The sequence below is a fragment of the Nomascus leucogenys genome, chromosome 11 (assembly GCF_006542625.1).
Source record: "Nomascus leucogenys isolate Asia chromosome 11, Asia_NLE_v1, whole genome shotgun sequence".
NCBI classification, from domain to species: Eukaryota; Metazoa; Chordata; class Mammalia; order Primates; family Hylobatidae; genus Nomascus; species Nomascus leucogenys.
The window spans coordinates 53,762,539-53,778,227 of NC_044391.1; the positions used below are offsets into that span (position 1 = coordinate 53,762,539).

A 15,689-nucleotide genomic window follows, 5' to 3' on the forward strand; every position below is an offset into this window, starting at 1 on the left:
GAGGGCAAGGCCATGGTAAAAGATTACAGCTGGGCGCTCCCGAGGTCAGAGGCTTAAGTCTAAGGCACTGAGCGTATCATGTTGAAGATGAGCGGGTGGCAGCGACAGAGCCAAAATCAGAGCTGGAACCTGAGGAGAGAGGCGAGTACTGATTCCCATCTACCCTTTACCCTCCCGTCTCCTCAAAGTTGGGGCGTCCGCTCTTTAGGATCGGCCTCACTCCTCCACAGTGAAGTTAGGGACCGTCCGAGAGAGGAATAGGGAGAGTCCTTTATTCTGGAGTGGTGCTTACAAACCCCTGTTGCTTCGGACGACAGCGTCACTCCACCCCTGCCCGGAACCGGAGCATGGGCCCTGCTCTGTGCTGCTGGGCAAAGGGACCTCGGCTGCCCTTGGGAAATTTATTTACTCCCGTAGCCAACTTAAGGTCACATCGTTAGGCCTGTCCGGGAGGAGGCAGGGCAGCAGGACACACCCCCGCTCTAAGACTGGGTGACCATCGCTCAGGCCGTTTCCGCCGCTTCGCCACCAGCGGCCTTCTTCCTACCCCACCTCCAATTCTGTCTCAGTCTCAGTGCCTCTGGTGTCAGCATGGCCACCTCGGTAGCTGGGGCTACTGGATCCTGCAGCGGATAGGGGAACCATGAGGAGACACAAGCCTTTGGGAGGGGTGCCGATGGACAGGGAGTGGTGTGTTTTCCCTTTGCCGTAGAGGTCTCTGGGCCTCCCGCACAAGAGAGCAGCCTGGATCTCTTAAGTGTGGGAGGCCATTTGGGGTCTCCCCAGGGTATTGTCCTTCCCTCGGGATTAGTCCCTCCCTCTTTAACCCGGTCCTGTCTCCCAGCTAATCTCTGTGTAACCATTGCATCAGGCCAGCCCCGTTTGGCTCTGCAGCCTTCTGACCTGAGGCTCCGCTGCTGATGAAAGCCAAGTCCCACACACTGGAAGGCAAGGGAGGGCTCCCCAGGGAGGACAGTCCTGCAGAGAAATACTTTGGGCAATATTGCATCTCTAGCCCCTAGGGATCGGCAGCTGCCGCTCTGCCTCCACCCCTTCCCTATAAGAGAGACTGGGGGGAATTTATCCATTCATTCTTAACAAATACTTAACGAGGACCTCCTGTGTGCCAAACAGTTTGGGGTTCAGGGTACATCCTTGAGCAAGAGGAAAAAATCATCTCAGTGGGAGGCCTACAGTAAACAAAATATAAGTGCCATGGAGAAAGCTAAAGCAGAGAAAGGAATGGAGAATGTTCAGGATGGAGGTCAGAGTGTTACATCAGGTGGACAGGAATTACCTTAGGTAATTCCTCTGCTCAAAACCCTCCAGTGACTTCCCTGACATGAAATAGGAAGTCATTGGAGGGTTTTGAGCAGAGGAATGACCTGTTTTAAAAGGCTCACTCAGGCTGCTGTATGGTGAATAGAGTTACGGAGGGGTGGCGAGAAGAAATGGGAAGACCTTCTGCAATCAGGAAGTTTCTGCAGTAATTTAGAGATGGTGGTGAATTGACCTAGATTGGAAACAATGGAATTAGAAGTGTTTAGCTTCTTCTAAGCAAAGGTTTTAAAAACTCATTTTTAAAGAATGAGTTAAGGGCCGGACATGGTGGCTCACGCCTGTAATCCTAGCACTTTGGGATACCAGAGGTGGGTGGATCACATGAGGTCAGGAGTTCAAGACCAGCCTCGCCAACATGGTGAAACCCCATCTTTACTAAAAATACAAAAATTAGCCGGGCATGGTAGTGCATGCCTGTAATCCCAGCTACTCAGGAGGCTGAGGCAGGAGAATCGCTTGAACCCGGCAGGCGGAGGTTGCAGTGAGCCGATTGCGCCACTGCCTTCCAGCCTGGGTGAGACCCATCTCAAAGAGTGAGACCCGTCTCAAAAAAAAAGGAATGAGTTAAAATTTGCTAGTACTTTGGATTGCAGGGTGTGAGAGAAGAGGAATGAAGGATGATACCAAGGTTTTTTTAGCTTAAGCAACCAGAGTTGTCATCTGAGATGGGATAACCTTGGAAGGGGAAAATCAGCAAGAGTTTGCCTTTACACATAGTCTTAGGTGCCTATTAGACATTGAAAAAGAAATGGCAAGTAGGCAGTAGACAGCAGAGTCGGAAGTTCTGGAAGAGGTCCACGCTGGAAATGTACATTTGGAGGATGTCAGCCCTGTGGGAATGGAGTTTGGAAAATGCTATGATTTGTTCCCTTCCCTGTAGTTTAGTCTTTACCCTGGCAGATTTGAGGCCTGCTTTGAATTTAGGAAAGCTGAGTTGGCCAGGACTTTACTATTATGTAACCAGGACTACAAATGTCAGCAACTAAAAATAAATTCAGGCCCTCTTCTGCCCTTGGAAATGGCTACAGGGACCAAGTATGCATACCCCACAAGACTGGAAGGAAGGAAGGACCAGGAGGAGGCTGAAGGTAAAAGAAAAATAAAGGCCCAGCACGGTGGCTCATGCCTATAATCCCAGCACTTTGGGAAGCGATGGATCACAAGGTCAAGAGATGGAGACCATCCTGGCCAACATAGTGAAACCCTGTCTCTACTAAAAACACAAAAATTAGCTGGGCATGGTGGCACGCGTCTGTAGTCTCAGCTACCCGGGAGGCTGAGGCAGAAGAATCGCTTGAACTGAGGAGGCAGAGGTTGCAGTGAGCGGAGATCGCACCACTGCACTTCAGCCTGGCAACAGAGCAAGGCTCCGTCTCAAAAAGAAAAAGAAAAAGAAAAGAAAACTAAGTTGCCTCTCTCCCTTCCAAAAATGGCTGACATTTCTCTTTGTTGCCCACAGTGTTCAAGAAGGAAGTGTATCTTCATACATCACCACACCTGAAAGCAGGTAAACTTAACCTACCCTTTCCCAAAAATTTTAAAGGGCAAGATAGTAAATATTTTAGATGTTAAGAGTCCTATAGTCTCTAGCATGACTCTTCATCTCTGCCACTGTAGCACCAAAGCAGCCATAAACAATACATAAATAAACAGATGTGGCTGTATTCCAATACAACTTTACCTACAAAAACAGGCATCAGACCAGCTTGCCAACCTGTGGCATAGACTGTTTGCTACATGGAGCTTGTTCCAGCCACTCCCCATTATCCTGCAAATGTGCTTTTCCAGACTGATCCAACTGCAGAGATGGCAGCTGAGTCATTGCCTTTCTCCTTCGGGACACTGTCCAGCTGGGAGCTGGAAGCCTGGTACGAGGACCTGCAAGAGGTCCTGTCTTCAGATGAAAATGGGGGTACCTGTGTCTCACCTCCTGGAAATGAAGAGGTAAGAATGCTAGGCCTAAAGCTAAAGGGGGATGTTACCTTTCCCTTCTCAACTAATATCTATGTTCCCTTTCCTCATTTCCTTGAAGGAAGAATCAAAAATCTTCACCACTCTTGACCCTGCTTCTCTGGCTTGGCTGACTGAGGAAGAGCCAGAACCAGCAGAGGTCACAAGCACCTCCCAGAGCCCTCACTCTCCAGATTCCAGTCAGAGCTCCCTGGCTCAGGAGGAAGAGGAAGAAGACCAAGGGAGAACTAGGAAACGGAAACAGAGTGGCCATTCCCCAGCCCGGGCTGGAAAGCAGCGCATGAAGGAGAAAGAACAGGAGAATGAAAGGAAAGTGGCACAGCTAGCTGAAGAGAATGAACGGCTCAAGCAGGAAATCGAGCGCCTGACCAGGGAAGTAGAGGCGACTCGCCGAGCTCTCATCGACCGAATGGTGAATCTGCACCAAGCATGAACAATTGGGAGCATCAGTCCCCCACTCGGGCCACACTACCCACCTTTCCCAGAAGTGGCTACTGACCACCCTGTCACTAGTGCCAATGATGTGACCCTCAATCCCACATATTCAGGGGGAAGGCTTGGAGTAGACAAAAGGAAAGGGTCTCAGCTTGTATATAGAGATTGTACATTTATTTATTACTGTCCCTATCTATTAAAGTGACTTTCTATGAGCCAAGGTCTTTTACTTTTTCTTCTTGCCTTTAGGAGCTTCAGGGGGTTTCCCCTCAGCTACAGCCAACTGTTTCTTTAGATCCAAGAGTTTCGCCACTTCCGCAGCAACCTCGTTCTTGTCTGCCTTTTGTGCTTTCAGTTCTCGGACAACGTTTCCCTAAGATAAAGGGGGGTGGGGACGTAACAGTGAGGCAAGAAAAAGATCTATTTAGGATTCAGCTTGTCCAGTCTCCCACAGGGCTTAAGCTTCATACTTGTTTTGTCACTTCATCCATCAGCACTTGTATCTGCTGTGGCCTGGCTGTTGTAACAGTCTCTACAACTGCTGGCTTCGGGGACGTTTTCACCTGGAGAACAACAAAGTTATCACCAGCAACCATAAATATCCCCTAACCTCCAGTTTTATACAGCATCTCAGAGGGAAAGTGATTACCTTTAAGTCGAAGGTCTCTTCTAGCTAAGACAGGAAAGAAAAACTGTAAGTGAGGAAGCGGCAGGGCCAAAAGATGGAAAGAGTGATGGGTGAGGACTACTTAGGGAAATTAAGGAATTGACGCTGTGGCTGTTGTGTAGCGAGGGCACAGCCTTTAGCTTTCTCACCTGGCCCCCTCCAAAGCGCTGCCTTAAACTTTCAATCTGGTCATTTTCCAATTTTTGGAACAAGGGACTGACCTGTAAAAAAAGTTCCCGAATCATCTACTGATTGGATACACTCTACCAGACTATACCGATGACCTCTCCAACCCCAATCTCTGATGTGTTTTAGAAAGAATGAGCTTAACACTGAGCTAATATCTGCTGATTTTAGGAAATTAGTGGTAGCTTTCCCTATGAAACCCCAAATAATTTATAGGGTCAAGATTCTTTAAGCTCTCTAAGGATGCTAGGCTGATCCAGAAGTTTAGCAATGTACTTACTTTTAAATTTTGTGTCAAAGAGGAAATGGCTATCCTGTATTTTCCCTGCCCACTATCTGCTAGCATTATGGAGACTAGGTGATCACAGTGTTTCTTCAAATACCTGTTTACCAGTTAGTTTTGTGTGCCAGGTTCTGGTTTCTGGCATGAAGAACAATGAAGATGTACAGATAATTCTGGACTTGTGAACAACTACCAAGGACTTTACATCAGAAACTTAAGAGTCCCATGACCAAAGTAACACTGGAGAGATGTTAGGTCTTCTCTCACCCACTCCAAAAGCTGCATGGCAAGAGTATCAATTTTAAGAGAGGCTGGCTCTTCCACCTACTGTGCCAATCTGGTGTCCTGCTGGTAAGGTACACAGGAAGTTTGTCAGCAGGATACTGCAGGCTGGAGGTGGGAGCTGCAGCTGGGCCTGGATTGTGGCACTAACTGTGGGCATGTAAGGCTGAAGCATGACAGAGAGCAAGGCAGCTATATTCACTGCCAAGCCAGTCACTGTTCCTGCCCGTTGCCTGAGGAAGAAGAGATATTAGTCAAGACCTCCAGGAGGATACAGCTTACAAGCCACTTTATGCCTTTAGCCAACCCTCCCCGCTTACCTACCTGTCAGCCTCACTGCCTTTAATCCGCTTCCAGGGCTCATTCACCTGAATATATTGGTTGCCATGTCGAGATACGGTGAGGATACTGCGCAAGGCATCCCGGATCCTGGGAAGTGAGGAAGCAGGCCAAGGTGTAATGTCCTACAGATACCAATACAAGGAGGCTCTCAACACGCCAGCAGATGAGACGGAGGTGTCAGTTACTTACCGAACCTTCTCAAGTAGCTGGTGATAGTGCTGGAGCTCCAGGGTGACATGGGCCAGCAGGCGCTGATCATCAGGGGTAAGCACCATCTCAGGCACACAGCCCCCAAAGAACTTAGACACAAACATCCCAGCTCTTGGTTGAGAGTAGGAAAGGAGAAGTGGAAAAAAGAGGGGAAGTTATTATCCAGTCTCCTTGTTAGAATTTGACCCAATTTCCACAGCCGTACATTCTCTCAGGATTCCTGCCTGGAACAGGTAACTCCTGGCTCCCTTAAGCTAGTAGACAAGGCTTAACTAGTTAATGATTTACTCTGTCCCTCCCCTAAGAATCTGACTCTGCACATAAACCTGACTAAATTAAACAACTGTACTTCTTATTTTTAAGAAGTCATTACTCGGCCAGGCGCAGTGGCTCATGCCTGAAATCCCAGCACTCTGGGAGGCCGAGGTGGGCAGATCACCTGAGGTCAGGAGTTCAAGACCAGCCTAGCCATGGTGAAACCTCGTCTCTATTAAAAATACAAAAAATTAGCCGGGCATGGTGGTGTGCACCTGTAATCCCAGCTACTAGGGAGACTGAGGCAGAAGAATCGCTTGAACCTGGGAGGCGGAGGTTGCAGTGAGCCAAGATTGCGCCATTGCACTCTAGCCTGGGCAACAAGAGAGAAACTCCGTCTCAAAAAAAAAAAAAAAAAAAGTCATTATTCAAAATGACCAAGCTGGATATGTGTTAACTGCTATCAAACAAACACTCTAGGTAAGGACTTTTTTTTTTTTTTTTTTTTTTTTTGAGGAGTCTCACTCTGTTGCCCAGGCTGGAGCACAGTGGCATGATCTTGGCTCACTGCAACCTTTGCCTCCCGGGTTCAAGTGATTCTCCTGCCTCAACCTCTCGAGAAGCTGGGATTACAGATGTGCACCACCACGCGCGGCTACTTTTTGTATTTTTAGTGGAGTCGGGGTTTCACCAGGTTGGCCAGGCTGGTCTCGAACTCCTGTAGGTAAGGACTATGTATTAAATGTGGTTAATGACCAAAGCTGAAAGTGAGTAGCAGGACTGACTTATAAGGGTCCAGGGCTCAGAGAGCATGACTAAAGAATCCTAAGTTATGGAGGATACTGCTTTAGATTGCAGAAGAGCTGAGATAGGCACCAATGATAGAATGTGAGCCTAAGGTAACAAAAACTCTGAAGAGTATAGCAGAAGCCTTTTTTTTTTTTTTTTTTGAGACAGGATCTCCCTCTTTTGCCAAGGCTGGAGTGTAGGGGTATGAGTACTGCTCCACTGCAGACTCAATCTCCCAAGCTCATGAGACCATCCCGCCTCAGCATCCTGAGTGGCTGGGACTACAGGTGTGCGCCACCATGCCTGGCTGATTCTTTTTGTAGAGATGGCAGATTCATTATGTTGGTCAGGCAAGTCTTGAACTCCCAGCCTCAAGTGATCCTCCTGCCTCAGCCTCCCAAAGTGCTGGGATTACAGACGTAAGCCACCATGCCCAGCCCACAGAAGCCTCCTACTCCCACACCAAAATAACCCCTTTCTTCAGCCAAACTTTTCAATGATCTGCAGGTGAACTATTTTGCTAGGAGAGAATACATCTTCAATTCTACAAAGAACAGTAATAAGAAAACAATTTACAAAAACCCACTTTAAAACCAACTTTGCTAAATCACATCTCTATAGCTAACTGTTCCATCAAACATACATAGCCTAGTATGTGCTAGGAACAGATCCCAATTAATAGAAATCAACTTTCCACACTGTCCTCACAGCCTCCTGCCCATTTTCTAGTTCTCTCCACATTCCCATCTCCTGAGGGAAAATGAGCCCCACTCCAGCTCACTGCTAACTCTGACCCCTTACCAAGTCCTACCTGTTGATGAAGTTGCCCAGGTTGTTAAGCAGCTCAGAATTATTCTTCAGCAGCAGGTCCGTCCAGGAGAAAGCACTGTCCTGGCCCTCAGGCCGAATGTACAGCAGATAGAAGCGCCAGATGTCAGCAGGGATCCCCGTGTCCTGGGCCATGTCCCCAAACACTCCCACACCCCGGCTCTTAGAGAATTTCCCATCCTCATAGTTCAGGTACTCTGGACAGAGGAGAATGAGTGAGAACCATCTGCTCAAATCACATCCTTCCCCTCTCTAGCCCACTAACTCTTCCTTCTTTCCTCTTTCTAACCTCAACTATGGGTGTCTAGCAACATTTCTCCTTAAGGGGCTGGTATGCTCAGATTTTGGGAGTCCCTTCCTATCCATTCTGGCCCTTTTTTCTCTTTGCTTATATCTACTACAGAGTTTTAGCTTTGGACTTTTGCCTTCTTTAGGTTCTTGTTTCGTTTCTCCAGGTTGAGTTCTCATTTTAATTATTTCCTATTTCATCTCAAATCTCAACTCCTAACTCAAGACAGCAGCTCTCCAAGATCTTTTTCCAAGTACTGCCTCACCCCTCATTTCCTATGAACACCCCATCAGTAGCCTTCCAGGGTACTTACCTGTAGCAATGATGTGGCTGACCAAGGTATAGTTATCCTCAGCTCCTAGGACTGAGCAAGGAAAGACTAAGCCATGGAAAGGAACATTGTCTTTGGCCATGAACTGATACAGGTCCACCTAGGGGAATGTGGTTAGGAGAGATTTCCTGAGACCTTCTTCAAAGGCCCAAGGAAGACCAGACACCCAACCCTAACACCCACGCCCTACCACCTACCCTCCCCATGCACAGCCTAACCAAGAACTGCTCACTTGCTCTGGGTTCTTCCACCATCTCTCCCACTGGTCTGTGTAGTTGGCTGTGATGGACAGATAGCCAATAGTGGCATCAAACCAGACATAGAATACCTGGAGGTCAGGAGGAGGTAAACATGTTAGTCTCAAACTGAAACAAGACATAATCAGCAGTCTATTCTGCTAGCCCAGGGTTTCAACACCAAGGCTGAATGATATGAATAAAAAAGGGTTTTTACCTTGTCTTTAAAACCTTCTAAGGGTACAGGGGTTCCCCATTTGAGGTCTCGGGTTATGCAGCGTGGCTTGAGGCCATCCCGAAGCCAAGAACGGATGATAAACCGGGCATTGGGTGTCCAGTCACTGCCAGGCAATGTCCTCCCCAACCACTCCTCCAGTCGCTTCTCCAGCTGAGATAACGGAGAAAGACAGAGGGCTGATTTAGGAAAGTCTCATATATGGTTAGCATAAGGATAAACACATATAACCTTTGTGGAGCACAGCTTGGCAATATATAACTTTTTTTTTGGAGACAGAGTCTTGCTCTGTCGCCCAGACTGGAATGCAGTGGTGCAATCATAATCACAGCTCACTGCAGCCTAAACCTCCTGGGCTCAAGCAATCCTCCTACCTCAACCTCCCCAGTAGCTGGGACCACAGGTGCACACCACCATGCCAGACTAATTTTTGTAATTTTTGTAGAAACAGGGTTTTGACACATTGCCCAGGCTGGTCTTGAACTCCTGAGCTCAAGCAATCTGCCCACCTCAGCCTCCAAAGGCGCTGAGACTACAGTTGTGAGCCACCCTGCCCAGCCTTAACTAGATTTTTCACACACAGCCAGGGCAGTGGCTTGCGCCTGTAGTCCCAGCTACTCTGAAGGCTGACGCAGGAGGACCACTTGAGGGCAGGAGTTCATGACCATCCTGGGCAACACAGCAAAATCCTGTCCTTAAAAAAATTTTTTTTTAATTTTTAAAAATACGGAACACTTCACAAGTTTGCATGTCATTCTTGTGCAGAGGATGTGCTAATCTTGTCTATATCAGGGTCTCACTGTCACCCAGGCTGGAGTACAGTGGCACATCATGGCTCACTGCAGCCTCAACCTCCCGGGCTTAAGTGATCCTTCCACCTCAGCCTCCTGAGTAGCTGGCACTACAGGCACGTGCCATCACACCTGGTTAATTTTTGTATTTTTAGTACAGATGGGTTTCACCAAGTTGCCCACCCTGGTCTCAAACTCTTAGGGTCAAGCAATTCTCCCGCCTCAGCCTCCCAAAGTGTTGGAAGTTGGAATTACAGGCATAAGCCACCGGGCCCAACCAATTTTTTCTTTTTTTTAATACAGACAGGGTCTTGCTTTGTTGCCCAGGCTACTCTCAAACTCCTGGCTTCCAGCGATCCTCCTGCCTCAGCCTCCCAAAGTGCTGGAATTACAGGCATGAACCACCATGGCCAGCTGAGGAAGTACAAAAAAGAAACAAAAATTTTTTTCTTTTTTTTTTTTCTTTTTTTTTTAAGGTAGGGTGTCACTCTGTTGCCCAGGCTGGTCTTAAACTCCAAGGCTCAAGCAATCCTCCAGCCTTGGCCTCCCAAAGCATTGGGATTACAGGTGTAAACCAGCATGCCCAACCAAAAAAAAATTTTTTTGAGCTGGAGTCTCGCTCAGCTGCCCAGGCTGGAGTACAGTGACATGATATCAGCTACTGCAACCTCCCTACCTCCAGGTTCAAGTGATTCTCCTGCCTCAGCCTCCTGAGTAGATGGGACTACAGGTGGGTGCCACCACGCCTGGCTAATTTTTGTATTTTTAGTAGAGATGGGGTTTCACCATGTTGGCCAGGATGGTCTTGATCTATTGACCTCGTGATCCACCTGCCTTGGCCTCCCAAAGTGCTAGGATTACAGGCGTGAATCACCATGCCCGCCCACATTTTTTTTAATTAGCCAGGCATGGTAGTACACGCCTGTAGTCCCAACTACTCAGAAGGCTGAAGCAAAAGGATAACTTGAGCCCAGGAGTTTGAGGGTGCAGTGAGCTATGATTGTGTCACTGCACTCCAGCCTGGGTGACAGAGTGAGACCCTCTCTCTAGAAAAAAATTTTGTTTGAACACACTTGACTATATACCCTTAGTCTAGGGGAGGAATCAGGATTGCCAACAAATCCTAAACTCTTTTCAATAGGTTATTTTTTTTGTAGACGTACCAGCAAAGCAATTCTGAAATTGTTTTAGGTGTATTGTAGGACTGAGCTAATAAGTAAATGTGCTGATGCCTATTGAGAACCAGAACACCTACAGTGGAAGAAGGTAGATAAGAGATATGAAATAAATAAGAGAAAGTGACAAAGAACTCTGTGAGGATGGACTGAAATTGCAGGTGTCCATGTGAACCTAAAATAAATACCAACTGGCCGGGCGCGATGGCTCACGCCTGTAATCCCAGCACTTTGGGAGGCCAAGGCAGGCGGATCACCTGAGGTCAGGAGTTGGAGACCAGCCTGGCCAACATGGTGAAACCCTGTCTCTACTAAAAATACAAAAAAAATTAGCTCGGTGTGGTGGCAGGTGCCTATAATCTCAGCTACTCGGGAGGCTGAGGCAGGAGAATCGCTTGAGCCCTGGAGGTGGCGGTTGCAGTGAGCCAAAATAGTTCCACTGCACTCCAGCCTAGGTGACAGCGAGACCCTGTCTCAAAACAAACAAACAACAACAACAACAACAAAAAACAAATACCAACTCTCTTTGATAAAAGGTCCTAGTAGCAAAGACACCCAGTAGCAATGAGCACATCTACTACCTAGATTTCAGTATCTAATACTGTTCCCTACTAAATTAAACTCAAGGTTGGTGACATGGTTGATTTCAAGGCTGAAGCAGATGAACCTAGAGTATCTTTTTATGCCACAAATTAAGGAAGTGTTTAAAAAATGATGGGAGATCTCAAAAGCAGACAAGCCACCTTGAATACGTTCCTACTGATGAAATAAGTAACAATTTGAATGTGAAAATAAATTTAGGACAGGAAAGGATTATAAGAAATTGAAAAAAATAGGAATCCATGAGTCTATACTGATAATAAATAGTTAACTAAATTAAAAAATAAATGGAGGGAGAAGGATAAATATAGAGGGTAGTGGCAGAGTTGGAAAATCACCATAATAAAGATTGATTCAGGTAAGAATGATCAATGAATGCTACATTTAGAGGGAATATTTTGTTCATGAAGAGCAAAGTATTGCATGGTCTTAAAGTGTATTCCCTCAAGGCTGGGCGCAGTGGCTCACACCTGTAATCCCAGCACTTTGGGAGGCCAAGGCGGGTGAATCATTTGAGGTCAGAAGTTTGGGACCAGCCTGGCCAACACAGTGAAACCCCATCTCTATTAAAAATACAAAAATGAGCCAGGCATGGTGGTATGTGCCTGTAATCCCAGCTACTCGAAAGCTGAGACAGGAGAATCGCCTGAACCTGGGAGGTGGAGGTTGCAGTGAGCTGAAATCACAACACTGCACTCCAGTCTGGGCGACAGAGCAGGACTCTATCTCAAGAAAAGAAAAAAATAAAGTGTATTCCCAGACTGCTCATAAGTTGCAATGGGGAAAATATTAATTACACAGTGGACAAATTGAATAACACCTGACCAAACAAAATTAAGATTCCCAGTGAAGGGGATGGCCATCACATGCCTCTGAAAAGGACACAATGTCATTTATGTAGTATTCCAAGCAAGAATGCATAGCCTGAAATCACGAGGAAACACCCAACAAACCCAACATGAGGACTATTATATTTTATGTATTTATTTATTTTTGAGACAGGGTCTCACTTTGCTGCCCAGACTGGAGTGCAGTGGTGCAATCATGGCTCACTATAGCTTCCAGCTCCTGGGCTCAACCTTCCTACCTTAGCCTCCCAAGTAGCTGGGGCCAGAGATGTGCACCACCACATTTGGCTAATTTTTTCTTTTTTTCTTTTTTTTGATACAGAGTCTCAGTCTGTCACCCAAGCTGCAGTGCAGTGGTTCAATCACGGCTCACTGCAGTCTCAAACCTTCCCAGGCTCAGGTGATCTTCCCACCTCAGCCTCCTGAGTAGCTGGGACTAAAGCCGCTCACAACCACACCCAGTTAACTTTTGTATTTTTTGTAGAGATGGGGTCTCACCATGTTGCCCAGGCTGGTCTCAAAGTCCTAGGCTCAAGTCATCCGCTCACCTAGGTAGGCCTTGCAAAGTGTTGGGATTAATGCGTGAGCCACTGCGCCCAGGCCAGGATAATTGTTTCACTGTTTGTAGAGTCAGGGTCTTGCCACGTTGCTCAGGCTGGTCTCAAACCCCTGGGCTCAAGCAATCCTCCTGCCTCAGCCTCCCAAAGTAATGGAATTATAGGTGTGAGTCACTGCATGTGGCCGTTAATTTTTTTACCTTTAGAGATAGAGTCTCACTCTGTTGCCCAGGCTGGAGTGTAGTGGCACAATCACAGCTCACTGTAACCTCAAACTCCTGGGCTCAAATGATCCTCCCACCTCAGCCTCTTGCATAGCTGAGACTACAGGATCGCACCACCATACCCGGCTAATTTTTCAATTATTTTGTAAAGACAGTGTCTCACTATGTTTTCCAGGCTGGTCTCCAACTCCTGGCATCAACAGATCCTCCCACCTCAGCCTCCTAAAGTGCTAGGATTACAGGCATGATGAGCCACTGCACCCAGCCTATTTTTTTTTTTTCTCCAAGCCCAGGGTACAGAAGGAGGAACACTGTATTTTAAAAAGGAGGTTAGGCTGGGCATGGTGGCTCACACCTGTAATCCCAGCACTTTGGGAGGCCGAGGTGGATGGATCACCTGAGGTCAGGAGTTCAAGACCAGCCTGGCCAACATGGTGAAACCCCTTCTCTACTAAAAACACAAAAATTAGTCAGGCATGGTGGCAGGCACCTATAATCCCAGCTACTTGGGAGGCTGACGCAGAGGAATCGCTTGAACCTGGGAGGCAGAGTTTGCAGTGAGCCGAGACCATGCCATTGCACTCCAGTGTGGGCAACAAGAGAGAAGCTCCATCTCAAAAAAAAAAAAAAAAAAAAAAAATTAGCAGGTCAATGCCGGACACAGTTGCTCATGCCTGTAATCCCAACACGTTTGCAGGCCAAGGCAGGAGAACTGCTTGAGCCCAAGAGTTTGACACCAGCCTGGGTAACATAGTAAGAACCCATCTCTACAAAAACATTTTAAAAATTAGTCAGGTGGCCCAGTGCGGTAGTTCACACCTGTAATCCCAGCACTTTGGGAGGCTGAGCCAGGCAGATCATCTGAGGTCAGGAGTTCGAGACCAGCCTGGTCAACATGGCAAAACCCTGTCTCTACTAAAAATACAAAAATTAGCCGGGCATGGTGGTGGGCGCCTGTAATCCCAGCTATTCTGGAGGCTGACGCAGAAGAATCGCTTGAACCCAGGAGGCGAAGGTTGCAGTGAGCCAAGATTGCGCTATTGCACACCAGCCTGGGCAACAAGAGCGAAACTCTGTCTCAAAAAAAAAAAAAAAAATCAGTCAGGCATGGTACTTGGGAGGCTGAGGTGAGAGGATTGCTTGGTCCTAGGAGATCAAGGCTACAGTGAGCTATGATCATGCTACTGCATTCCAGCTTAGGTGATAGAGTGAGAACCTATCCCTTAAAAAAAAAAAAGAGACATAAAAATACTTTTATATGCATATGACGTTTCTGAATAGACACAAAGGAAAATGAGTAGTAAATGCCTCTCACAAGTGGGCCTGGGGCTTTCACTTTGTGCCCTTTAATCTATTTCATCTCTTGACAATAGTATGTACAATTCTTAATGGAAATTTAAAACTTTAAAGAGTAATCTGCTCTCAGTATTTGTGGCTAAGGCAGAGGGGACAGAAGAGGCATCCTGAAAACTAGGTTGAGAGAAAAGCTCACTTACCTTAGGCAGGTCCAGAAACAGGTGCTGGGTCGACTGCACCACAGGACATGATCGGCAGACTTTACACTGAGGCTTCTGCGAAGGAAAATTCCAGAGGACAGATCAGGCCTGCAGGCCAGGGGAGGGGTCCAGGCAAGGGGAGAGCAGAGAGGGATTAGCTCCTCAGTCTGCCATCTAGTTTAGCTTCATGCTCACACCCCAATAACTCTACTATGTGGCCTGCTCTAAACATGGAGATTCAAATCTTCTCAGTATAACTCCATTTGTTCTCAGAGTTTCAGATCTCTGTCCCATCACACCAGAGTAGAAAAAGCATTCTCTGAGCACAGGCTAGGTACAGAGCACTGCACTGTACTGGGCTGTGTGAGGGGAGGAAGGAGTGATAAAGTGAAGACATAGCCCCTCTCTTTGAGGAAGCTACAAGTCAGGGAGAGATGGCTTGTATAAGAAACAAGAGTGGGCCGGGCGCGGTGGCTCACGCCTGTAATTCCAGCATTTTGGGAGGCCAAGGCAGGCGGATCATGAGGTCAAGAGATTGAGACCATCCTGGCCAACATAGTGAAACCCCGTCTGTACTAAAAATACAAAAATTAGCTGGGCGTGGTGGCGCACACCTGTAGTCCCAGCTACTTGGGAGGCTGAGGCAGGAGAATTGCTTGAACCTGAGAGGCAGAGGTTGCAGTGAGCCAAGATCGCGCCACCGCACTCCAGGCTGGTGACAGAGCAGACTCCGTCTCAAAAAAAAAAAAAAAAAAAAAGAAGGAAAAAGACACAAGTATGGCTGAGCACCATGGCTCACGCCTATAATCCCAACATTTTGGGAGGCTGAGGCAGGTGGAACACCTGAGGTCAGTAGTTCAAATCCAGCCTGGCCAGCATGGTGAAACCCCGTCGCTACTAAAAATACAAAATTAGCCGGTTTTGGTAGTGCGCGCTTGTAATCCCTGTTACTCAGGAGGCTGAGGCAGGAGAATCGCTTGAACCTGGGTGGTGGAGATTGCACTGAGCCGAGATCGTGCCATTGCACTCCAGCCTGGGCAACAAGAGCAAAACTCCATCTCAAAAAAAAAAAAAAAAAAAAAGAAATAAGTGCAGATCTTTACAAAATAAATTTATTTGTGTGGCATAAAATGACTATATAAACATGGAAGGGTGATGGCTAATGGAGTGAACAGTTAGGTGGAGCTAATGAATGAAAGCTTTCGAGTTTTTTTGTTGTTGTTGTTGTTTTTTCCATCTTTCAGAGAGGGCTTTGTAGTAGAGTTTGGTTTTTTTTTTGGTTTTTTTTTTTGAGACAAAGTCTCACTCTGTTGCCTAG

At 47.1% G+C, this 15,689-nt stretch overlaps 2 protein-coding genes and 1 pseudogene across 5 annotated transcripts in view; 1 reads left to right on the forward strand and 2 right to left on the reverse strand.

Moving 5' to 3' along the window:
- Positions 1-3,967, forward strand: DDIT3 (DNA damage inducible transcript 3). Of its 3 annotated transcripts, none has more exons than XM_012510320.2 (4): positions 1-141; positions 2,801-2,848; positions 3,035-3,285; positions 3,374-3,965. In XM_012510320.2, the coding sequence occupies exons 3-4, from the start codon at positions 3,079-3,081 to the stop codon at positions 3,743-3,745; spliced, it is 579 nt and encodes a 192-aa protein (XP_012365774.1). In that variant the 5' UTR covers positions 1-141; positions 2,801-2,848; positions 3,035-3,078; the 3' UTR covers positions 3,746-3,965. The 3 variants fall into 3 exon arrangements, with proteins under 3 accessions (XP_012365774.1, XP_004089654.1, XP_012365776.1); XM_012510322.2 differs by having other exon boundaries at positions 3-141; positions 3,130-3,285; positions 3,374-3,967; XM_004089606.3 differs by having other exon boundaries at positions 2,801-3,285.
- The window catches only part of MARS1 (methionyl-tRNA synthetase 1), a 25,093-nt gene continuing 13,303 nt past the window's right edge, over positions 3,900-15,689 (reverse strand). Inside the window, exons 11-22 of one of the 2 annotated variants that reach the window (XM_030822359.1) lie at positions 14,372-14,446; positions 8,663-8,833; positions 8,442-8,537; positions 8,192-8,309; positions 7,573-7,786; positions 5,697-5,828; positions 5,490-5,594; positions 5,212-5,398; positions 4,564-4,635; positions 4,397-4,420; positions 4,218-4,310; positions 3,905-4,120 (exon numbers count right to left, since the gene is read on the reverse strand). In XM_030822359.1, coding sequence (XP_030678219.1) covers positions 3,974-4,120; positions 4,218-4,310; positions 4,397-4,420; positions 4,564-4,635; positions 5,212-5,398; positions 5,490-5,594; positions 5,697-5,828; positions 7,573-7,786; positions 8,192-8,309; positions 8,442-8,537; positions 8,663-8,833; positions 14,372-14,446 — 1,434 coding nt within the window. In that variant the 3' untranslated portion in view covers positions 3,905-3,973. Of the gene's footprint in view, positions 4,121-4,217; positions 4,311-4,396; positions 4,421-4,563; positions 4,636-5,211; positions 5,399-5,489; positions 5,595-5,696; positions 5,829-7,572; positions 7,787-8,191; positions 8,310-8,441; positions 8,538-8,662; positions 8,834-14,371; positions 14,447-15,689 lie in introns of both variants that reach the window. The other variant, XM_012510310.2, reaches the window with a different exon arrangement.
- On the reverse strand, positions 9,401-9,499 carry LOC115837390 (annotated as a pseudogene).

Bases quoted from the DNA above. Each gene is read 5' to 3' on its own strand.
- DDIT3 (XM_004089606.3), top strand. From the start codon at position 3,079: ATGGAGCTTGTTCCAGCCACTCCCCATTATCCTGCAAATGTGCTTTTC. The intron at 3,286-3,373 runs GTAAGAATGCTA...ATTTCCTTGAAG, and splicing joins CACCTCCTGGAAATGAAGAG to GAAGAATCAAAAATCTTCAC.